General features: G+C 40.1%; 1 protein-coding gene across 1 annotated transcript in view; it reads left to right on the forward strand.

Annotated features, from left to right (window-relative positions):
- The window catches only part of tbk1 (TANK-binding kinase 1), a 45,373-nt gene extending 21,089 nt beyond the window's left edge, over nt 1-24,284 (forward strand). Inside the window, exons 8-21 of the mRNA XM_041215959.1 lie at nt 138-317; nt 2,525-2,721; nt 3,693-3,751; nt 3,872-3,963; nt 5,881-5,982; nt 7,367-7,445; nt 8,729-8,850; nt 8,954-9,030; nt 11,305-11,344; nt 13,487-13,588; nt 15,248-15,344; nt 16,182-16,291; nt 18,902-18,973; nt 22,146-24,284. Coding sequence (XP_041071893.1) covers nt 138-317; nt 2,525-2,721; nt 3,693-3,751; nt 3,872-3,963; nt 5,881-5,982; nt 7,367-7,445; nt 8,729-8,850; nt 8,954-9,030; nt 11,305-11,344; nt 13,487-13,588; nt 15,248-15,344; nt 16,182-16,291; nt 18,902-18,973; nt 22,146-22,197 — 1,381 coding nt within the window. The 3' untranslated portion in view covers nt 22,198-24,284. The remainder of the gene's footprint in view (nt 1-137; nt 318-2,524; nt 2,722-3,692; nt 3,752-3,871; nt 3,964-5,880; nt 5,983-7,366; nt 7,446-8,728; nt 8,851-8,953; nt 9,031-11,304; nt 11,345-13,486; nt 13,589-15,247; nt 15,345-16,181; nt 16,292-18,901; nt 18,974-22,145) is intronic.
- Nucleotides 24,285-25,385: the final 1,101 nt, after the last annotated feature.

Below are 25,385 nucleotides of genomic sequence, written 5' to 3' on the forward strand. Positions count from 1 at the left end.
TGTCATTCAAATCTGATTCCCATTGGCAATTAAATAGAAAATACTGGGAATAATATTTGGAAAATCATGCCTTTTTGTCATTTTAAAGTAATTGGTATGGAAATAGCAATCCGTTTTACTGTCCTTTCTCCCCATAGAGGCCTGCAGTCCCTGTTGACACCTATCTTGGCAAACATTCTTGAAGCTGATCAGGAGAAGTGCTGGGGTTTTGATCAGTTTTTTGCAGAAACCAATGATGTTTTGCACAGGATAGTGATACACATCTTCTCTCTGCAGCAAGTCACGTTGCACAAGATTTACATCCAGAACTACAACACGTATGTATACTTTCAAAGTGTGAAAATTCTGCCACTATGTGTAAGTTTTCAAGTCTAGAGCCGTCTGCCAATGGTTAATGATCCATTGAGAAAGTAGATGTTGTTGTGGAGAAGGCTGCCTTCTAAGTTGTTCCTTCTCCTATATTCGCGAAGGCTAGAGAGAATTCATGCTATGAATTGGTACCAGTTAGACAATATCGTAAGGTAATATTTCACTGTGTTTTAAATTGTTACGTTTGAGAAGTGTAACGAGCTTTTTAAAATAGCAGTAAAAGCATTGCCTCAAAAGTATTTTGCCTATAATTTTTTGAGTATAAGTAATATATAATACACAAGTTAGAGTGAGGTGCTGGTGTAGTGCTATTGTCACTGGACTAGTAATCCAGAAACCCAGGCTAATGCTCTGGGGATCTGGGTTCACATCCCACTACAGCAGAATTCAATTAAAAAAAAAAGAGAATCTGGGATTAAAAGTCTAATGATGACCATGAAACCATTGTCGATTGTTGTAAAAAAACCCATCTGGTTCACTAATGTCCTTCAGGGAAGAAAATCTGCCGTCCTTACCCGGTCTGGCCTACATGTGACTCCAGACCCACAGCAATGTGGTTGACTCTTAAATGCCCTCCGAAACAACCTAGAAAGTCACTCAATTGTACCAAACTGCTAAAAAGCCTAGAAGAATTTAAACTGGACGGACCACCTGGCACCAACCTACGTGCCGGACAGCACTGTGGGTGTACCTACACCATACGGACTGCAGCGGTTCAAGAAGGCAACTCACAGCCACCTTCTCAAAGGCAATTGGGGATGAGCAATAAATGCTAGCCAAGCCAGCGGTGCCCACATCCAATGAATAAGAAAAAAACTAATTGACCTCCTATGGATATTGGGAGCGAAGACCAAATGTTAAGCAGTGTCAGCTGTGACTCAGTGGGTAGCACACTCCCCTATGAATCAGAAGGTTGTTAGTTCAAGTGTCACTCCAGGACTTGGCACACAAATCAAGGCTAACCTTCCAATACTGTGCAGGGAATGCTGTGCTATCAGAGGCTTTCTGATGAGAAATGAAACTGAGGTCCTGTCTGCTCTCTTAAGTGGACATAAAAGATTTCGTCGCATTATTTTGTAGAAGACCAGGGGAGTTAACCTTGGTGTCGTGGCCAAGACCAATCAAGATCACAAAAATGGTCATTATCAGATTGCCGTTTGTGGGAGCTTTGGACCATTGCGTGTACGTACAATTCTGTCCCAGTTTCAAAATCATATTATGACCTTATTCCTAATACCTTGATTTTATAACTCAGCAGCAAATCTAGCAGCAGTTTAAGTAATAGATAAAAGCAAAATATTGCAGTGCTGGAAATCTGAAATAAAAACAGAAAATGCTGGAAAATCTCAGCAGGCCTGGCAACTTCTGTAATTCAGGTTAAGGAAGAACAGTCAACTGTGACATAACTAACGTGGATTTAAAAAAAACTTGGTCTGAATACAGATATGCACATTAGATTACCATTCTATCTATAACCATTGTTAACAGCGATCTAAACCCAAATTTTATTTGCTAAGATCTATATTTTACTTTGCCAGCTTTTAACTGTAGAGGGAATGAATTTGTTTACCATAGTTAGAAGCCATGTCTTTATATATAATAGGCTCTGAAGAAGAGTCATATGGATTTGACGTTAACTCTGTTTCTCTCTCCACAGATGCTGCCGGACCTGCTGAGTTTTTCCAGCATTTTCTGTTTTTATTTGTTTAAATAATAAGAGTTTGTTGGAGTTTCTCTGAAGTACTGCCTGAGTCACAGTGCCGCAACTGTCGGGTGGTGTGTATACAGAAGGACAAGTTTAAACTGAATAGGCAGATTCTAGTTATAAATGCAGACATAGGAGTTTATATAAGGAGCTGTGAAGTTTTGTAGAATGTACGCAGGCAGATATTTAATAGAGCTGCTATAAACTGTACACTTGTACAGTTTATATATTTCTAGATACACACATACACACACACATGTGCAAGTTATAGTCTTGAATTAGTAAAGTGCCCCCTGGCAATTATGTATGTTTTTTCTCCAGCTGACTCGAGAATTGATGAAATAACGTGGATTCTTATCTAACAATAGCACAGTTTTGCATTAATAGATTAATTTTTCTTCCACCCTGCAGTTGAATTCCGTCTGTTTATGGTTTCCTCTTTCCTTACAGTGTCCATGTATTTTATGACTTAGTCTATAAACAGACTGAGATTGAGCCCCATCTGCAAGAATTGATCTTTGAGGGCCGACACCTCGAGCTTGAACCCAATATACAAGCTGTCAATTTCCCTAAAACCTCTGAAGATAACCCTCTGATACTTGTGAGCAGAGAAGTCGTGAATACAGTGGGATTGATCTTCCAGGAGCGTATGTTTATTGATTTTCAAAGTGTTTTAGATGAAAGCTCAGTTTACGGAAGTTTTCTTTTTTATAACGGATATTGGAAGCTGATTATCTTTTCAAATGTTGTATAAGCTTCTGTAATTCAGGTCAAGGAAGAACAGTCAACTACTGTGGATTAAAAAACTTGGACTGAATACAGAAATGCATGTTAGATTACCATTCCATCTGTAACCGTTGTTAACAGGGATCTAAATCCAAATTTTGTTTGCTAAGATTTAGATTTATACTGTACCAACTTTTAACTGTAGGATGAATGAATTTGATTACCATAGTTAGAAGCCATGTCTTTATATATAGGTTTTTTTATCCAGAGATTAATGCAGCATATGTTATTGTTTGATTCATATGGGGCAACTCTTGCTGTTATCACACTTCCTTGAATATCACTGATGCACCCCACACTTACACTGTCAGCACAATGTGATAATTTGATAGCGATTTGATAGGAGGAGGAAAAATTAAGAATGGATCAAGTATACAGCACAGAGGAAATGGAAATGAAACAGACGTTTTGCAATGATTACATCACTTTTAGTTATATATTGACTGATAACTTCATTCCTCTGACTTCATTTTCTTCATCCCGTCATCCCGTTATTGGCAGCTGTACTTTCAGCTACTTCGATCCCATATTCTGGAATTCCCTCCCCAGCTCCCTAGCTTTCTACAATCCTCTTCTTCATTTTAGACCTTCCCTAAAGTCTACCTCTTTGGCCAAAATTTTGGGACAGCCTTCCTAATATTTCCGTCCTTTTGGCTCGACTTTTGTTTCCTCCTGCACCTCTGTGCAGGGCTTTGGCAAGTTTTTTTACGGTTAGTGTTTTCTGAGTGCAGGCTTGAGTTTGAGTAGTATTAAACCAAATTAGCACCAGAACCATGCCTGTATTAATCTGTGACCGTCTATTACACTAACAAATTCATGTTTTATATTGCAGCCTCAATTCCAAAGCTACATCCTCGTTACGATTTGGATCTTGATGCGTCCTGCACAAAGGTTAGGATTGTTTTGGTTTTTGTTTTTCTTTCTACTGTAATAAGGAACCCTGCATTCTTTTAACACTCCGCAAGAAATTCAGAAAAAATGTCAAACTGGATATTGTGCTTCCTATCCTAGACTATTACTGGCGTAGTCTGCCAAGCACGGAAAATAGCCTCCACACTCTTGCATTATCAGGAATTGGTGCGGAAGGGTGTTCGGTGGATAATGTAAGTAACTTGTTTTCCTTATTACAAAGATATACAGAAATTTGCCTTTTTATATGCAGAAGAATGATTAAAGGTCAAATCCAGAGTCATCCTGTTGAAGGTCTTAGAACTGCTTTTATTTTTAAGAGCATGTGTCTGCGTAGAACTTTTCCTCCCTTGTCTACCCCTACAGCGCTGACATTTATAATGGCGGCTGTGCCCCAAGCTCTGGAACTTTTTGACCAAACGTTTGGTCACCTGTCCTATTGGTGGTCTCCTTTGACTCCATTTTTGTCTGGTCATGCACTTATGAAGCACTCTTTAACCGCCTTAAAGGCGCTATATAAATGCAGGTTGTTGTGCTGCACTCGCATACATAGCAATTTATTAATACAGTACCAACATTTTTTTTCCAAGTGAAATTTATTTCTTGAGACTGTTTTTAGTCACTCCTGATGTACCCAGGCCATTTGTTTCAGTCTTGCAAAACAAAAAGTGTTGCTTAGACATACAAGGAAGTTCCAAGATATCTAGTGTGATGGCAAGTAACGATATTCTAGCACAATGTGAAAGATGCTGAAGATGTATGTGGTCTTTATTGTAGCCACTGTATTGGATGTCTCTGAACTGGTCCTGGATTTACAATCATCTCTTTGTCCAAGAAAAAAATTGATGATTGTGACATCTTGAAATTTACCTGAAAAACAAAGAGAATTCAGTTCTGATTAAAGATCACAGACCTGAAATGTTAACAGTTTTTCCCTCCAGAGATGCTGTCTGACTTGCTGAGTATTCCCAACGTTTTCTGTTTTAGTTAAAGAAAACTCAGTTATTGGGTAGAAGGGTGGACGCTCCGATTTTGTTGTCATCTGTCAGTTGATTGTAGCTCGACATTGTGTGAATTTTGTCCAAGCTTTCAAGATTCAAGAGAAAGCATTAGCTCAGAACACTCAAAAGGTTTAACAGAAGACAAACAAAATCACGTGTCCAGTTACCCGTGCAGATACCTTGGGCTGTTGAGCACTTCACAGAATCACAGAATTGTTACAGCACAGGAGGAGGACATTCAGCCCATCATGTCTGCATTGTCTCCCGCAATTTACCGAGTGCCATTCCCCCACCTTCTCCCATAGCCTTGCACTTTCTTCCTTTTCAGATAATAATCCAATTCACCCTTGAAGTTAAAAACCCAGTCATTAAGCAGAATTTAGCAATATCCATTCCCTCTTGTGCATTCTGCTATATCGGAGATCTCTTCCAGCTGCATATCTCTTCATGTCCCATCTATTCCTGCTCTCCTCTCCACTCCATCCGTGGCAGCCCCTTCACCCGCTTTATCCTCAGCTCTGCCTCAATCTTCTGCTTTGACCCTTCCCTTAGACTGTACTGTTATCCTTCTGAACCCCTTTCTCTGCCTCCTCCCTGCTGTCAACTCTTTGTCCAGCAGCCTGGGAAGCTTTTGAGATGTGCCTTTGCATGTGAGAAGCATTTTAGAAATGCAAGTTGCTGTGGGCTCAGTGGCCACTTCAGGTAAACAGGAAGTGAAACATCTTGAACAAAATAATGATGTAAATTGAATAGTGAGGAGCCAGGATTACAGACTGACTCCTGGCATTAACTGAGCAAGAAAAAAACTGGCTTTATTCCCACTCTGTCGATCAGAACAAAACAATAGACTCTTATATTTGCTAATGCATTTAAATCCACTGAATTGTGCAACAGATAAATGAATTCATTGGACTAGAACATTAGCCTCAGCACTTTGCTCTGCCTTACTTTGAAGTGTTAACACTTTCATTGCCATGGAATACAGAAATCAAGTTACTCAGATTCTAGCTAGCCAAATTCCCCCATCTGTAAATCACAACCTTGCAATTGTGTGCAAATAACGTGTGTTCTGCCAAGAGTTAAATTCAACTTCTGCGTTCACTCCACTAGTCGAATCATCATGGACAGCTTTAGAGAAACTTTGCACAAGAAGACTGAAGTGATCCTGAAACTAAACTTCTGCATGGCTACTGTTGAGAGAGCCAGAAATCTGTGAGTATTAGCATCACTGTCAGAGTCACCACATGCTCTTTATTGGTGTCACAGACATTTTTTAATTTGTTCTTTCATGGGATGTGAATGTCGCTAGCAAGGCCAGCATTTGTTGTTCATCCCTAATTGCTCTTGAACTGAGGGGCTTGTCAACACCATTTCAGAAGGTGGTTAAAAATCAACCACATTGCTGTGGATCTGGAGTCACTTGTAAGGCCAGGCCAGGTAGGGATGGCAGATTTCCTTCCCCAAAGTGAACCAGATGGGTTTTTACAGCAATCGATAGTCACCATTATTGAGACCAGCTTTCAATTCCAGATTTTAATAAATTTAAATTCCACCAGCTGCTGTGGTGGGATTTGAACCATTGGCCCCAGATTATTAGCCTGGGTCTTTGGATTGCAAACTCAGTGAGATTAATACTATATAACCGTCTCCCCACCATTCCTATTTCATTTAGAGCTCTTCAAGTCAGCAGAGAATATTTTGAAACCAGGTAACAGAGAAAAAAGGGCTGAGTCTAGCCCATTGTTTCACCCAGTCTCCCCTGAGAAATTTAAAAGGGTTGTTTTTTAAAGAAAAATTACTAAGTTAAGAGTTAAAATTGGACAAGAAGGTTTGACATTTTTTTCAATACATTTTCTGCATTATTCCTAGTAAGTTTTAAATAGAACTGTTGACTACTAGATGTTACTTTTATCATAAATCTAAGTTTTAGTGCTACATAACCCAGACACAGTTTCTAGCCGCACATCTCACGTTTGAAAGATTTTGATTGAAAAGTGGGTCCAGCTCCGACTGCAATGTGTATTTTGTCTTCAATATAAATGCAACTCACACACATGCAAATTATTTGTCAAATGTTCTCTTTGATAAAAAAGTAAATTTAAAAAAAATATATATCACACATAATCTCATCTCCTTTATGCACCTTTCTCCCTTTACACCTCACATTCTAAAACTTCAACCATATTTAACTATTTAACATTTCAAACCTAGCTTCTCTTCTGATACATCAAAGCCTTCAGGCCAGCTGTCTCTAATTCAGTTAAATCACCCACTCTCACACACATACTATTCCTAGCTTACAATAAATTCCAATAACATTGTGATATATATATATATATATAAGAGCAATTCTCGATTGTTCGCAAAATAAAAAGCAGGAAACTCCAAGATGATCAAATTCTAGTTACAGCCAAGCTAATGGATCAAAGTCTGGAATTCGGGCCTTGAATTTAAACCTGCTTAAGCAGCTGATAGAAGACCTTTCGGGATTCTCTCTTTTCTTTCTCAAATGCAATTTTAATAGAGATCCTAGCAAAATGCTGTAACATTTGTGCTAACTTTTCTTTTTGGTTGTGCATCTTGTACACTTGACAAGATACAAGAATTTGCTGCAGACAACCATACTGCCATCAGAACTGGACGAAATTCCGGAAATTCACGGCAAACTTCTGCGTGTGAGTAAATTACTTTGTGAAAATCAAGTAACCGACCATTTTCACTCTAGTGCTTGTCTGTTAAGATGTGACCAGAATAATTCGAACTTAATAGTCTTGAGCTTTCTGTTTGGTTTTTTCAAATGTTTCCAGAGAACTTTCTCTATATATCTGCCTGTATGTTATTGCACCACACATAGCTATGAGCCCACCCAGTTTAGAAATGCATTTAGAACTTTTAAGGCTTGCATATTGCTCAGTAGCAATATGCCCTAGGTGTACAGTATTACCTGAAGAAGCTCTGTTTCCCCTGCCTTCCCTTCATAAGTGTATTATAAAAGGCTTTACTTACTGACCCCTCCTAATCACTCAAAACTGTTTGAAGTTACTCATTTCAGAAAATTTGTGCAGAGATTTTCAGTGAATAGAATAATAGGAAGAACAACAAACATATTTTATGTTTTACTATAGATAGGGTCTTCCTATTTGTAAGTTGTCAGGAAAATATAATAATTTTCATAATGTTATTGGAATTTATTGTAAGCTAGGAATAGTATGTGTGTGAGAGTGGGTGATTTAATTGAATTAGAGACAGCTGGCCTGAAGGCTTTGATGTATCAGAAGAGAAGCTAGGTTTGAAATGTTAAATATGGTTGAAGTTTTAGAATGTGAGGTGTAAAGGGAGAAAGGTGTATAAAGGAGATGAGATTATGTGTGAGAAGAGGGCATTCTAAGATCTTACAAGTGTGAAAAGTCTTCAGCCTCTAAGCCTCAAGTTGCTGTCTGCATGAACTGAAATGAAGAAAACTCACTTTGAATTCGATTGTTCAGGGTATCGTGTTACTTTGCCTGGGTCTTTTAAAATCTGTGTTTTACTGTTGCCTTAACAGAGGTGTAACTGGGAGTTAGATTAACTAGGGGAGCTAGGCGTTATCATAGTAGTAATTTGTAAACCTATGTATGTGCTTAAAATCATTTAGTAAAGGTTTAATTTAGTTTTATAAAAAACCTATAAGACTTGGTGGTCTTATTACTACTGAATTCAAGGCATGCATCTCAAAATAAATACAAATTGTAAAATAGTTGTGGCAGTTGTTTCAAGTTTCCCTCTGGGATTTAAACAGCTCAGCATTTAGCATCCACTTTGCCATAACAGTTGATATTGAGTGATACATTGCCAGATATTCTGTAGATATATATCTGAATATTCCAGCATGACATCTTTGACTATTCTTCCTTTCTCTTCTGCCCGGCTCTGTCCCTCAGTCACACGTTATAAGTTGAAAATGGTTTTTGTTGTGTAGTTGGCAGGTTCTTTGGAATCCATAAACCATGATTTGAAGGACATCGAGGACAAGTTTTTGCCTGGTAGTCAATTGTCAGATCATTGGACATATCAAGAAGGGACGTATCCAGAAGACAGAAAGTGAGCTTAAATTTCCAAACATTTACCTGTTTCTTTGTTGTTGGGTTTGGCAGGAGCTGTCAATCTGCTCATACAAATCAAAAATATATTTTCTTTTTTTCAGTATTGAAAAACTTCAAGTTCTTTTGGACTTGATAACTGAGATCTATCATCAGTTCAAAAAGGATAAAGCACTGCACAGTAAGGAAACATGCTTTATATACATTGTTAGCAGAGTGATTGAAGGCCGGTGTGTCAGTCACATCCAGATGAGGGCCTCTGACATCCAAGAATTTGGCCCTTTAAAAAATCTTACCTTTAAGATGAAGGGTTTGGTTCCTTTAAGAACCTTACCTTTAAAAGATAATTACAACCAGAGTTTGGAGGTGGCGGAGGATGGATGGTGAAAATTTGATGTTGAGTTGAATGGATTTTTTTTCCACGTGGGAAGAAGAAAGAAGTGAGTAGAGCTCTTCCCCAGATGTTGTTTGAATGAGAATTTTGCACATCGCACTGGTTTAAGATTGTTTTCAGTTCATAATGATGTGGAGCTGAGAACGAGGAGTCACCCTGCTGCCCCCACATTGCCAAGTGAAAGACTGTGCATGATGACTTTAATGCGAGCAAGTGGATAACCTAGGGCGTTTTGATTGAGGTGGTTTTGTGTGGGCTGGGGAAGGTGTGGGCTGATAGGACAAATAACCTTTTTCCATTACCAAGTTTTTTTTTAAATGTTCTTTTGTTCCTTTTTAAAGGTCATTTCAGCCACATTACCAAGGTAGAGTAAGGCTGCCTCTTCCATTTGGCTTCACATCACTTGCCAGGTTTTGAGCATGGCTCCTTCACTCCCTGTTTATACCAAAGCCACTTTGCAGCAGCACTGTAGCGGTTCAAGAAGGCGTCTCACCACCACCTTCTCGAGGACAGTTAGGACAGTTAGGGCAATAAATGTTGGCCTTTCCCTGCGACTCCCACAACCCAGGAAAGAATATTAAAACAAAACACAAAGCATAAGGTTCCCAGCCTTTAATAGAGATAGGAATTACTGGAGATATATAGTGGTTACTGAAGAGAGAAAAGATAAGTTAACATTTTGGGTATAAGACGTTATTTTTCTTTCCAGGAGCAGTTAATTCCAATGTATGTTTCTACCATTGTGGGTTTTCTTCAGTTTTCCAGCTTTTGCAGCAATTCTTTTTCTTAATTCCATTGGCCAATTTTATTTTCTGCCGTTAGTTATGAAACCTGCAAGAGTAAAAGACATATATTTTAATGAAAAACTTTGGGAACTGCATGGAGCATTTGATATCTAAAACTTTGGAACTTGAGGTTCACATTCAGCCTTGACAAACGAGGTTGAGAATTTTGCCCTGTTGGCTTCTTCACAAAGTGAGTTTGGAAAGTCTTGATCCAGTTCCTAACGGGCACAAAATTCTACCCAGATTCAGGGCCAGCCTTAGTCTCATTCAGGTCGTAGAATGGCTGTGGGGAATAAATAATGCGTGCTGAACTTTGCAGCGTGGAGCATGTTCTTCCAAGGCTGGGGCATGGTGGGGGGGTGCGATTTATCCTGCACCTGATTATGCTCTACCTGACATATGAGCATTTGGCATTGACACTGGGTACCTGGAATAGGAAGGTTCCTTTGTCCAGCCTCAAGATCCCTCAACTGAATGAGTTCACCTTGCTGACGAGCAGCTTATTTTGGTTTGCTCAAAGCCAGTATACTGCGATTGAGAAGAAAGTGGAGGATCGAGTGACTGGGACCACAGGGCTTCTTGAGCGCAGTTAGAAATGGGCAATAAAAGCTGGCTTGCCTGCGGAGCTCATTTCCCTAGAGCAAATTTTTAAAAAAATAATCTGCTTTGGTCTGCCATAAGCACGTGACTCTTATGACTAGGTATCATGAATTCTGCAATACTCTGTCTGCTGCAGCAGTTATACAATTCACCATGGCAGGCTGGCCCCACTTAATTATTTTGCTGGAGGTGAACCAAAAGAGCCCTCTTCTACTTTTTTGCCAAGTTATTGGGAACTAATGGCAGCTCAATTCTATTACCTTTGTGCACCCTGGAAAATTTTGAGTTCTGCCATTGTTCTGGTTACATTACTGTTTTTAATAGTTGTGTGTGGCGTAGCAAAATAAACAGATGCATTCATAGAATAGACAGCACAGAAACAGGCCATTCAGCCTGACTGGTGTTTCTGCTCCACACAAACCTCTTCCCACTCCTCTTCATCTAATCTCAACATATCCTTCTATTCCTTTTTCCCTTATGTACTTCTCTAGCTCTTCTTTAAGTGCATTCATGTCTTTCACTTCAACCATTCTTTGTGGTAGTGAGTTCCATATCCTAGCCATGCTCTAGGTAAGGAAGTTTCCCCCTGTATTCATTATTGAATTTGTGAGTGAGACCTTATTTTTCTGACTTCTAAAGCCTAAGGATTTTATCCCAAACACACTTTCTCTTTCAGAGCTACCTTATAACGAGGAGCAGATTCACAAATTTGACAAGTGAGTATTCCGTATGTGCTTCATTCTGATCGCTTGTGTTATAAGAGCAGTATTTTCTACATGTTATGGTTTCATTAAAAACACCAGTTAACGTTAAAAACAGGTGACACACATAATGGGGGTAATTTTCCGAATCTAAGCTGCCAGGCGGAAGAGCCATCTGTTTACATTGGGAATGTGGGAGCGGGGACAGGAGTACATGGTGCCCACGATTTTCCCATTCTTTGACCATGATGGTTGGAAAATCATGGGCAGCGTGTCTCTGAATTTCTAATATATTCCACCTCCCTCCTGGATGTGGACTTGTCAATTGCGTTCACTCCCCAGCGCGTGTGCAGCAACTGAGTTAGCAGAGGATTGCAATAGACCAAAGAGCAATCTGCTCAGAACCTGGTGATCCTTAGAGGGACACTGCCTCTGTGAATCAGTTTACTCAAGCTATTTTTTTGAGGGAGAGAGTAGTGGAGCAGTGTCTCATTTGATTTGACAGATGATCAGGTTGACATGTTTTGTAGAGACTTACTGAATTGCACTGTGCATTTGTGAACAAAAAGAGTGCTTTTTCTGCTCAAGGGGTTGACGCTTTATACTGTCAATGCCCCTGACCTGCCAGTCATCACTTTGACTGGGTGACCTTTTAGAAATGGAGGACGTGCCTCTACTGATAGATGCTGATACTGATAGTTCAATCATTCACTGAGCTAACTTCGCTAAATCGAAATCCTGAAGCTCAAGAATAAACTTTTATATTTCTTTAAGCCCCATCTTTGCTTTAGCATCTCGTTGTTTAGAAGTGAGGCCCTTGCTAAAGCTTGAGAGGTTATAAATGCGGTAGAAATATTGTAAAATGTCAAATGGCCTGATAGTGCTGAAGGGACTTCTTCTGACTGATGCAAATTGCAAACAAGCAATGAACTTCAGCAGCCCTAACAATATAATTTAAACCAAAACAGAAAACGCTCAGATGTGCAGACTTGCTGAGTGTTTACCAGCCTATCCTGTTTTATTTCAGATTTCCAGCATCCGTAGTATTTTGGTTTTGATTTCAGTTGAGAGTTGCACTGCTGGCTTTGCACTACAGCTCTACACAGGAAACGCTATCATTGTTGGCAGCTTACAAGGGAGCATTTTTTTTAAGAAAAGCATTTTACTAGGATGATTAATCATTTGTATCAGTCATAGTGTTTGTTCAGATACTGCTGTGGGTCAGATTTTTCTGATCCCAGGTATATTGTATCACCTCAGTTCAGCCAGTTGGGGAAATTTGTGTATGCAGTAAGGGAACCCGTCCTGATTTTCCGACCACTTAAATGAAAGGATGGACAATCAATTTATTCTCTTATGGGCCGCCAGCCCCTCCTGCCTGATTTTCCTCTACGCTGCAGCCAAGTTTACATTGTTCATTCATGGGATTTGAACGAATAGTAAGGTTGGCATCATTGACCACCCCTCCTCCTCCTGAACTGAGTGGCATGCTGGGCCACTTCAGAGTCAGCCACCTTGTTGTGAGAATGGAATCATGTATGGGCTAGACTAAGTAAAGGCGACAGGTTTCTTTTGCTAGTGGGCATCAGTAAATCAGTTGGGTTTTTGCAAAGGTGGCGTAACACATCCAGGAACTGGGAAATGACTCCCTGAAAGTCACCAAGCCCTCTAAACTGTTGGAGAAAATTGTGGTTATTTCTTCCTCTTATTTTTAATGTTAATTTTTCAATAATGAGTGCTGGTGATCTTGTAGCAGATACCAAAGCCACCAGTATGAGGGAGCTGAATTATTGGCAAAAATTGGCAGAATTATAGTAGCAGTTATGCCATTTTAATCACATGGGCTAAGTAGTGTGATATTCTGTGATTAATTGCTACTGAATGCCCTTGTTTTGTTTGAAAAATACACTAAATGCCAATAACAGCACAGTATGATGGTATAAAGGAAAGCTTTAATCTGGCACATTTAACATCCTACTGAATGCAGCCCAATCTACTGATACTGCAAGGATGAGTACAGTCAATACTCATTGCACCGAACTCCAGAGTGCCACGATTAAGCTTTAAAATGCCTTAAAAAATACGAGTTCCAAAATTAATTGTTATACTAGAATGTGTTAACATCGAAGAATGGTATTTTCTCATTTTCTGTTTTAGGCAGAAGATGTGGCTCCATGCGTCAAAAGCAATGTCCTTGTTCAAAGATGAATGTTTTGCAAAATATAAATCATTTCTTCATGTGGCAGATGACTGGATGGAGTGAGTTGCACATTTTTTTAACTTAAAATTTGTTAGAGAGTTTTTACCCACTTCGGAATCTACTAGTAGATTTGTGAGCCCGAGCCTGTTGATGTACTTGTGACTAAGGTGCACCAATGGTTGCTGTCACTGTTGACAGTCAATATAGCAGTGGAGTTCTGAACATGATAGGTATGAATAGACCAGCTGGTCCATCAAGCCTGCCTTACATACCATGATGGCCGGAGGCTAAACACTTCTTCCCACCACCTCCCTATCTTTTACTTTCTATCAGAGACACAAAAAACAGAAAAAAAGTCCTGGTCCAATAAGGAGAATTCCTCTCCAATACCCTTGGGAATCGAAACCAGTTCAAGCTAAGTATTAGCTATAAGCTATATATACTTGCCTCCTATGTGATGTGATATGACCCCTGCCCCAGTCAAGAACCGGTCCAGCTCCCTCTCAAAGTTAAGAACATAAGAAATAGCAGGAGTAGACCATACTGTCCCTCGAGCCTACTTAGCCATTCAATAAGCTCATGGCTGACCTGTCTCAACTCCATTTTCCCTGAGAGACCAAAACTCTGTTTACCTCAACCTTAAGTATATTAAATGACAGAGCATCCACAATCCTCTCGGGTAGAGAATTCCAAAGATTCGCTCCTCTGAGTGAAGAAATTTCTCCTCATCTTGGCCATAAATGATCGCCCCCTTATCCTGAAACTATGCTCCTATGTTCTAGATTCCCCAGCCAGGAGAAACAACCTCTTAGTGCCTACCCTGTCAAGCCCTATCAGAATCCTGTATGTTTCAATGAGGTCACCACTCGTTCTTCGAATCTCCAAATACTGTAGTTGTGTGGATTAATCTTTGGTGTCTGAACAGAGTGCTTTTGATTCTGAACTTGCAGGACAGTGGAAAATTATTTTCTATGTAATGCATTAAGCCAGTATTGCAGTGCCGAGGGCGAGCTGCACTATCAGGGCTGCTGTCTTATGGATGAGACATTAAGTTGATGCCATCAGCCTCTGCGCCTGGACACAATTATTTGAAAATAAGCCAATAAGTTCTCCCGATGCCTTGGGCAGTATTTGGCCAAATGGCCTCATTCTGTGCTGCAACCATTCTACGATTCTATCTCCTGGAAATGATGCCATGTATTTATAAATGTGTAAGAAAATGAATGTTACAGTAGAGCGCTTTTCCACATAAATGGAATTTTATACTTTAGGTTTTGTAACCTTCTACAGCCCTTTGAGATTTCTGTGCTCCTTCAATGTTGACTTCTTGCACATCCATAATTTCAATCGTTGCACCATTGGCGGCCATGCTTTCAACTGCCTAAAACCTAAGCTCTTAAATTCCCTCCCTAAATGACTTCCTCCTTTCTGGCTCTTCCTTTTTAAATTGTTCCTTAAAACCTATCCCTTTGACCAGGCATTTGGTCATCTGCATGTTGCACAACATCAGGTTTTGATTGATACCACACTAATGCCTTGCAGTGATGTTGAAAATGCGATATAAGTGCAAGTTGTTGTTGTGGTTGTGTATTCTGATTGTTGTAGCTTTCTTTGTGTAATTGCAGAAATCTAATTCTTGTAATAATCTAACAGTAATGTTGCTGTAGTTTTTTGACTGTATAATGAGTTGGCTATAATGAGTTCTGCTTCCTTCGCAGGAAGATGCATTTTTTGAGAAGGCAAGTGCTGAGTGTTGCTACTCAGTTTGTAAATATTGAGCAGGAAGTATTCACTTACCAGGAACATATCAAAAAGGTATAGCTGTTTGGACCTTGAGGAGATTAGCAACAATTTTTTTATCATCTTATTTTGGGACATGGGTGATTCTGACAGGGCTGAATTTGTTGTCCACCCTTATTTACCTTGAGAAGTGGGTGATACCCTTTCTTGAGTTGTACTTGATCCACTTGCTTGATTTAGTGGCTTGCTGAGCCTCTTCGCAGGGCATTCAGAGCCAGCCATGGAGTCGCACGAGGGTTATCAGCCCTCCAAGAGTGCCCTGCAGGAATTGAAAATGAATCTCCAGGACACTGTGGCACTCAAACCTGGAAGAAGAATCACAAGGGACATCAAAAAAGATTGCATGTTCTTTTCCTGTTTCCTTGAGCACTTCAATTTATTACTGGAGAAAAAAATGTTTGACAGGCAGTCAAGAAGTATCCAGTTCGGTGACGGAGAATCTGTTTGCTTTACAATTGGTGGGAGAAGGCCGGGAGCTGAAAGGATGGGCATGTTGGGTGACCAATGGGAGTTAAAGGTCAGGTGATGAAACCTTCAGGAGTGCATCCAATTAAAACGGGCATTCTTTAGTCGCTCCTAGGCTAAGTTAGGGGGTGACGGGGCTTTGCCCCTGGCCATTTTCAGTAAATGACCAGATTCTTTGCTACGCCATTAACTGGGTGCTCTCATCCTCTGGGTTATTGGCTCAGCACCATAACCACGATGCTACCGTATCCCAATTTAATTTGTCCCTGGTTGATTGTGGTGGGGTTGAGTTACACAAAAACATTTTTGATGAATTAGCACTAACATCTCTCTCTCCCCCCTACTCACCACACTCTTCTCTTCCCCCCCACTATTTTGTTCTCATAGCTGCAGGAGCTGCTGCCTCAGAAAGCACTCACGGCAACGTCTGGTGACTGGAAGCCTCCGGGATCTCTTGGTTACCCAAGTCAGAATACCTTGATGGAAATGACCATTGGGTAAATATTTTTGCGTTGATATCAAGCGGGTTGTGTAAAATAAAGGACCTGATTTCCTACATTTGGTGCTACCAATTCACCAACCTTAGCACAGTCGCTATTTGGTTTTTATCATCCATATGGTTTTTATATGGTTTTCTATATGGTTTTTATCGTCTATGTGGTTTTTATATGGTTTTCTATATGGTTTTTATCGTCTATATGGTTTTCTATGTGGTTTTCTATATGGTTTTTATCGTCTATATGGTTTTCTATATGGTTTTTATCGTCTATATGGCTATCTCCCACCAGCTATGCTAATTTGGCAGAGAGCAATTGATCTTCAGTAGAGTGTAGTTTTTGACTGCCTAAAAGAAATTTATATTCATATTGATAAGCCTGCACACATTTCAGTTTACAGCTGGTTCATCTAGTTTAATTAAAATGGGGAAATTGATTTACTGCTTTATATTAACTACTTCATGCCATTGATAAATTGAATTATCAGAGCAGTCACTCACAAGGATTCTTCTCTCTAGAATTGCATCCTACACTATAGGAACAAGTATTTACCTCAAAAAATGTCATCGGACACATCAGACTTGCTCTGGAGGTGGTGTACAATTTCCGTGGGCATTGACTCCTCCTCACTTATTTTGACCTAATTTGATCTTATTGAAACATATAAACAATTCTGAGCGAACTTGTCAGGGTGGATGCTGAGAGGATGTTTCCCCTCATGGGGGAAATCCAGGACTAAGGAGCACGGTTTCAAAATAAGGGGTCTCCCCTTCCTCTCTCAGAAGATCATTAATGTTTAGAATTCTGTTCCCCAGAGAGCGTTGGAGTCTGGATGATTGAATATACTCAACCTTGAGCATGTTCAGATTTTTGATTGATTAGGGAGTTAAAGTTTATGTGGGAAAAATGGAGTTAAGACCACAATCAGATCAGCCATGATCTTATTGAATGGTGGAGCAAGCTCAAGGGGCCAAATGACCTATTCCTGCTCCTATTTCTTATGCTCTTATGACTCCTCAGGGGACATGAATAATCAAAAGATATAAAATGTCCAATGACGTTCTGAATTTCCCCTGATCTCTGGATCCATGTGTGTGAGCTTTCCCCTCTAAACCAGGTTTGTACAAATAAAGATTTTCATTTAAAGCTTGCACCAGTTAGGAGTATGCAGAAGACCTAGAGAAGTGAGCCCATTCTTTTGGCCCATGATTCTGCTAGCCAGTGGGCCGGCTGGGATCCGTGACAAGTCTACAGTGCAGAAGTGATCTGTTTTGCTGTGATCCATCAGTATTAATAAACCAGCCTGAGTCCAGTTTATCTACGCCAGTATATCAGTACCACTATAAATGAGTATTGAAAGAACAATTCTGCCTCTTAAGTGTTGTGATATTGTTTTGAAGTGCATGTAATTTAACATACTGCTGAAAATATAAATAGTTTGGTATGCATCACAAGAAGCGATACAAGTTAAAGTGATATGGTATTTGGAGCAGTATTGATCAGGTAACGTGTATGAAAAGCTCTCTTAGAATTTTTGTTATCCTTCAATAAAGAATCCTTATTTAAATTGCCAATCATTGTCATAGTGTTTGGTACGTTTGCGTTAAAGGCCAATCACCCTACATCTAGCAAAGTATTCCCCAGCTCTATCTTCTTGAGTGCCCCAACTTTTCATCGCTCCACTACAGGCAATGCTTTCAGCTGCCGCAGCCCTAAACTCTGGAATTCCCTGTCTAAAACTCTCCATTTCTCCCCTCCTTTAGGGTACTCCAGTAAACTTACCTCTTTGTCCAAATTTTTGGTCATCTACCCTAATATCTCATTATGTGGCTTGGTGTCAAATTTTGTTTGTTAACACTTCTGCAAAATGCCTTAGGATGTTTTGCTACATGAAAGGCGTTATATAAATGCAAGCTGTTATTGGTACATAGTGCGTGAGGAGCTGTTTTGCTGATTGATTTCCCCTGCCGAATGTGATTGAGTAGAACTTTTAGCTTGGAATATGGCTTGATGAGAGAAAACAAAATGGGAGAATGGTGTCATGCTTGAACAGTGAATGTGTAGCACAAATAGATTAAAAACAATTGGGAAAAAAATAAGCACACAATTAACAAATGCGACCAGCTCGGGAAATTACATTCTTCAAGGGACTGGATGTAAGTGGCCCAAGCGTGAAACGTTCCTTCTGCCTTTCCTTTTAATATTTAACCAACTTGGTCATAAATAACAGAAGTTAAATAATATTGAGTGTACACTGGGGAAGGCGGATGATGCATGGCATAAATCTCTTAAAAAGAAATCCTTAGAATTTCCTCTGTACCATCCAGTGGTGTATGAAAGTCAGCTTAACTTAGATACTGAGCAGCATTGTAGCCTCAGAGGTGAATAGTCCTTCACAAAAGAACACAATCTTGGATTTTTTTGGATGCTGAATGGAATTTCTCTATAACATGTTTATTTTACTTTGCGAAGTTATAAAAATTGCTTTGAGCTTCAGTGTTGTGATTTGAAACGGGATTTGTCCTTGGCCGCAGCGGATTGTGAGTGGACAGAAATAGTACGTTACATGTTCTTTCCCCTTCAAAATCCATGATTTAACTCCTTCTGCAGAATGAAGAAACTGAAGGAAGAAATGGAGGGAGTCGTCAAGGAGCTCGCTGAGAATAATCACATCCTGGAAAGGTAAATGCAGCATAAATTTAGTAACCCAGCAAACCCCCGCACAAAATTACAGTGCAGTGAGAAAAATAATCGCAAATTGCAAGCCTGTGTATTAATGCAGCACTTCCACAGCTGTGGGATGCGCAAAAGCGCTTCACAGCTGGTTACTTTTTCCAAGTGTAGCCGCTGTTGTAATGTCGGAAATGTAGCACCCAATTTGCGCACAGCTTGCTCCCACAAACAGTGATGAGATAATGACCAGACAATCTGCCTCAATAGTGTTGGTTGAGGGAAGAGTGTTGGCCAAAAGCATCCCCTCCTTTGACGAGTCCCATGGGACCTTTTGCATCCATCTTGAAAGGCCTCAATTTAATGTCTCATCTGAAACGCAGCACCTTTGACCGTGCACCACTCTCTCAGTACTACACAGGGCTGTCAGCCTGAATTATGCGCTTATGTCCTGGAGTGGGACTTGAACCCACAACCTTCTGATTCAGAGGCCAGAATGCCACTTCCTGATCCAAGGCTAACATCTAAATACTGAAAACCTGGAAATAAATAAATACAGGGAGTGCTGGAAATAAGAGAATTTTGTCTTTAGAATCTGGAAAATTGAGGGGGTGGGGGAGGATTTTGTTAAAATGGGTAGCTTTAAGCTTTATCAATTATTCTGTCAACATTTGAAGAATGCACAGATCTGAGTATAAATCCCTTATTCAGACAATGAACTGTGCTTGTTTTCAGTCACTGAATGACCTGCTGTGCATTTTACAGCATATTCTACCTCAATAAGAGAAAGACAGTTAATTGTACTTGGGGACTGATTTCCCACCCTTCATTCCTTTCGAAACGAAGTATGCAGATCCACCCATGTATGCACAAACAGTGAACTTAGCCTGAAAGTTTTGCGGCCTTTTTCACAGATTCCTGTCTTTTGCGGCCTTGTGTTTGCTTCCAGTTTCCCAGCACATTGAATTAAAAATTCTCACCTTTAACTACCTCCACAACCAACCTATATGTCCTCCTTCAGTCCTGCGCCTCATGTCCCCTGGGCCTTTCCCTATCCCTCTAGCCCAACAACAACAGCAACTTTCATTTACATGGCACCTTAACATAGTAAAGGTTTCAAAGGAGCATAAGCAGATAAAATTGACACTGACCTACATAAGCAAATATTAGGGCAGGTAAGCAATAGCTGGGTGAAAGTTGTATATTTTAAGGAACGACTCAAAGGAAGGGGAGAGCCAGAAAGCTTTAGTGAGGGAATTCCAGAGCTTAGGGTTCAGGCAATTGCCTCCAGTAGTGGGGTAATTTAGATCAGTAAGAGGCCAGAATTGGAGGAATGCAGGGAAATCGGAGGGTTCTTGAGTTGGAGGAAGTTACAGAGAAAGGGAGGGGCAAGGCACTGAAGGGGTTTGAATGCAAGGATACATGTTTTAAAATTGTGCCATTGACTCACAATGGCTCTCGGTCTAGCAGTGAGCACAGATTATGGGTAATCAGGATACCGGTACCAGCCCTGGTGTTGCACTTGCTCCCTAAATCCTATTATCTGTCCGGTTTTTTGTACCTTTTTCAAAACCTTAATAAACACCATCTTTTTGATGAAAGCAAAATACTGCAGATGCTGGAAATCTGAAATAAAAACAAAAACCGAGTTAATGTTTCGTGTCCGTGTGACTCTCCTTCAGACCATCTTTTTGACACAGCTTTTTTTTTACTCCACTCCTAACTCTTCCACCACAGCTCATCACCTCTTCTTTATTTTAGTTATTTTCTCTCACCCACCTCCACAAAGGTACCTTGGGTTTTAGGTACTTTAAAACCTTCCAGACATGACGTTGAGTTCAGCAATTTCGGATCATAATCACTTCTCGCATTTTTTGTTCCGACAGCGAGTGGTAATTTTGATTCTGCTGTTGTCATTTACAGTTCCTCAGGATCATCTTTTTGTTTCTTTACTTGCCCCGTTACCAACCACCTTTTGCCTTGCATCACCACCACCTATTTGTCATTTAATCTCTCTCACCTTCCAATCCTAACACAGAATTTCCCATTTGTTCTTTCCTCCCCTTCCCGTTTTTCCTGCCTCTGTAAAAACCTGTTATGCCTCGTAACTTTTTCCAGACCCAACAAAAGGAAATGGGCCTAAGACATTAACTCTCTTCTCTCCACAGATGAAGCCAGGCCGATTCTGAATGTTTCCAGCAGTTTCTGTTTTTATTTCTGAATTCCAGCATCCACAGAATGTTGCTTTTATATAAATGCAAAGTGTAGGTCATTCCGATCCCAATTTTCACTGTCTCATAGACTTTGTTCACTTACTTACCCCGCCATCACTGCAGCTAACTATGCCCCTTAAAGACTTGGGTGAAACTGGGACACATAATAAATGGACAATTACGATTGCCATGCATTGCAGCACATTGATATCATACACCAGTGTGCTCTATCACACAGATGTCGACACACCAAACCTGAGAGATCACCAGAGTTTAATTCTTTTGATTATTGGTCCATTTGAAATATGGCTCCGTGGAAGGTTAGTGTGTCCAAGTCAAAAAATGAAACCTCGCCTGCAAACATGTTTTATAACTGCAGCAGAATCCAGAGTTTAGCAGTAAATCTCAGTCATCTTCCTTTTGACAGCAGTTATATTAGAAATACTAGATTTACAGGCACATGAATAAGCCAATAATGAAAATAAATTAACCCCAAAATAATTCAGAAAATTACCCCTTTAGTAATTTCCTAAAAATGAATCCTTCATCAGTTCAAAAAAAAAATCCAAGAGTTGCCCATTTAGCTGTTCCAAAAATAAGTTTCTCATGGGAGAATTTGTATTTTTTATAGTCTCAGACTTACAATCGTTTGGTAGTGCAGAACTTCGGTATTTCTGAAAAAGGACATGTTGTCGAAGCTTTTTTCTTGCAAGAATACCAAATGTAAAGGGGCAGAGCCGCAGTTTATATTTCATGAGAAGAGACTGCTGATTTCCTGTGTTTCATGATTATGAAAATCAACTTCTGTCAATTCCACCCCCCCCCCCCCCAGCCAGCACGCACGCACGCACGCACGCACGCACGCACACACACACACACACACACACACACACACACACACACACACACACACACAAAGAGAATTTGGCTGTATTCTCTGTGATGCTAATTCACACATTTGTTTTCAACAGGTTTGGAGCCTTGACTGTGGATGGAGGAATTCAAAATGCTGATCACCTCTAAATTGGAGTGAACAGCCCTGTATTGTTCAACAGGAACCACTGTACCCTCCAGTTACTAACCCTAGTGCACCCTGCTCTAAATCTTTTTATTTTGTAAGACTGAAAGTTAAGACTCAGATGTTGATGGAAGGAAAACTGGAAATCTCAGGGTAGTTTCTTCTCCCCCTCTTTTGCTCGTTTTCTTGGTGTAATTTTTTTTCAAACCCTGCTGTCCATGTCAGTTGAACAATGGCAAAATCCTATAACGCTATCTCTCATATTCCCAAATGTACTTATTCTGCAGGGTGTGCTATACTTGTTAGTGCTGTTGAAACAAATCTGTATATAGTAATGTGTTGTTTACTCTCATTTGTAACAGCTACTTACATTTATTTAGCGCCTGTTGCAGTTATATGGCCCCACATGTTTCATGGTCGTGGTCAGAGCCAAATGGGAGTTGGAGAGAGAATTGAGGAAACGAGCCAGAAAGAGGGTATTTTTAAGGAGGTTTGACCTCAGATGGTTGGCAGATGATGAGGAGGAGTGCAGCGACAGTAGGCGGGCATGGTAAGGGTGTCTCACTGCTTCACAGCTGCTCACCTGCACCCTCCAAACCTTTAGAATTATTGCTGGGTGTAACTTGTCACAAAGTTGACCTTCAATTTGCCAAACCACTTAATGTGCTGTGGCCTTGGTTGAAAATGTTTTTGTCATGTATTTTCCCAATTTTAATTCAGATGAGACCCACAGTAAAGCTGATGAAAGCAGTTGTTAATTTCATTACTGTATAAGCATAGAACCCAAACAATTGGATGAGATTAATGAAACCTAAAGGCTGATTGTACCTTTGTAAAGAATGTGAATACAGCCCCTCTTATTTGTATATATTGTACATTGTTGTATGCATAACTTAACTTTTACATCTATAATTGAATAGAACGGACAGTGCATATGGAAGTTGAGCAAATTTGATTTTACCATAAGTAAGAGAGCTATAGATGTTAGCAGTTCTGTTTTTGTTGTTAATAGGATATGAGCATCCCCTCTTGCCCCTTTGAAGGTGGTGGTGAGCTAATTCTTGAACCGCTGTAGTCTGTTTGTTACTCCCACAGTGCCCTTAGGGAGGGATTCTGGGATTTTGAACCAACGCCAATGAAGGAGTGGCAATATACTTCCAAAGCCAGGATTCTCTCTTGGAGGGGAACTTGCAGGCGCTGGAGTTCCCATGCACCTGCTGCCCTTGTTCTTCGAGGTGATGGGTTTGGAAGGTGTTGTCGAAGGATCCTCAGCAAGTTGCTGCAATACATCTCTTGGATACTACACACTGTTACCAGTGTGTGCCAATGATGAACGGAATGAATGTTTAAAATGGTAGATGGGGTGCCAGTCAAGTAGGCCTCTTTGTCCTGGATGGTGTTGAGCTTCTTGAGTGTTGTTGAAACTGCACTCATTCAGTCAAGTGGAGAGTATTCTTTTGCACTCCTAACTTGAGCCTTGTAGATGGTGGACAGGCTTTGGAGAGTCAGGAGGTGAGTTACTCACTGCAGAATTCCCAGCCTTGACCTGCTTTTGTAGCCACGGTATTTTTATGGCTGGTCCAGTACAGTTTCATATCATTGGTGACCCTCAGGATGTTTATGTCATGTACCTTACAACAATATAAACTAATTCCCCCATTCGTAAAATGCTGTCTAGTCTCTTCCGTATAATCAAGTTGCACTCCTAATTGACAAGGGCAGTGGAATTAAGGCAGTTTCATATATTCTCTGTAAATGACCTAAAAAATATATTTTCAAACTCTTATAATCAATAATACATTTGATAATTTTGTTTGAGAGGTAAAATGCTGTCTGGATAAATTGACCAAAGGTATTCTAATGCTGACTGAATTAAATGCAATAGCAGATATTAAATATTTTTGACTTGTGATACAAGTTAAGAGCTGCAGAATGAGTCAAGGTTATACTTTCAATAAAGTACTGAAACACCTTGGTTTAGTAATCTGTTATCTCTAGTTGTATGCTGTGTGATTAGAAACTATCTATAATAGAGTATAAACCTTACATCTGTGTCTACCATCTGACTACTAAATCTTTCTTCCTGTTGTCACACTTCTGTGTCGTGTTTTTTTTTTGCCAGTTTCCTCCAGATGGAATAGCGTGTCCAATTTTGGGCACCACATTTGAGGATGGCCATGAAGGCTTTGGAGAGGTTGCAGAAGGGATTTACTAGAATGGTTCCAGGAGTGAGAAATTACAGTTACATGGATTTTAAATTAATTCATGGGATGTGGGTGTTGCTGAGTAGGCCAACATTTATTGCCTTTCCTAATTGTCCTTGAGAAGCTGGTGGTGTGCTTCGTTCTTGAACCATTACAGTCCATGCGTTGTAGGTACACCCACAGTGCTGTTAGAGAGGGAGTCCCAGGATTTTGACCTAGTGACAGTGAAGGAATGGCAATATAGTTCCAAAGCAGGATGGAGAGAGACCTGGAGTGGTACTTGCAGGTGTTGGTGAAAACAGATAATGCTGGAAAAACTCAGGTCTGGCAGCATCTGTGGAGAGAGAAATGGAGTTAACGTTTCAAGCCCTTACAACTTTGAAAAAGAGTCACATGGACTCAAAACGTTAACTCTGTTTCTTCCTCCACAAATGTGCCAGACCTGCGGAATTTTTCCAGCACTTTCTATATTCATTTCAGATTTCCAGCACTGCAGTATTTTGCTTTTATAATATTGCAGGTGGTGGTGATCCATGCATCTGCGGCCTTTGACCTTCTAGGTGGTAGAGGTCCTAGGTTTTGAATCTGGGATTTTTTCTCTTTAGTAGAGAAGGCTAAGAGGAGATTTGATAGAAGTATTTGAAATTATGAAAGATTTATAAAGAGTAAATAAAGGGAAACTGGTTCGACTGGTTGAAGGTTCGATAATGAGAGGGCACAGCAGTGTACAAGAGGCATCATCGGGAAAAGCTTTTTAATGCAACGCCTGGTTAGTACTTGGAATGATAGGGTGATGAATGGATTCAACAGGGGCCTTCAAAATGGAATTAGATAAATACTTGAAGGAGAAAAAATTACAGTTATATAGGGAAAGAGCTGGGGAGTGTGACTAACTGGATTGGTCTTTGGGAGATCCAGCATGGATTCGATGGAGTGAATGGCCTCCCATCCTGTACTATTCTATGATTCTGTAACTATAACCTCCTTCA

This window comes from Carcharodon carcharias, chromosome 21 (assembly GCF_017639515.1).
Source record: "Carcharodon carcharias isolate sCarCar2 chromosome 21, sCarCar2.pri, whole genome shotgun sequence".
NCBI lineage: Eukaryota > Metazoa > Chordata > Chondrichthyes > Lamniformes > Lamnidae > Carcharodon > Carcharodon carcharias.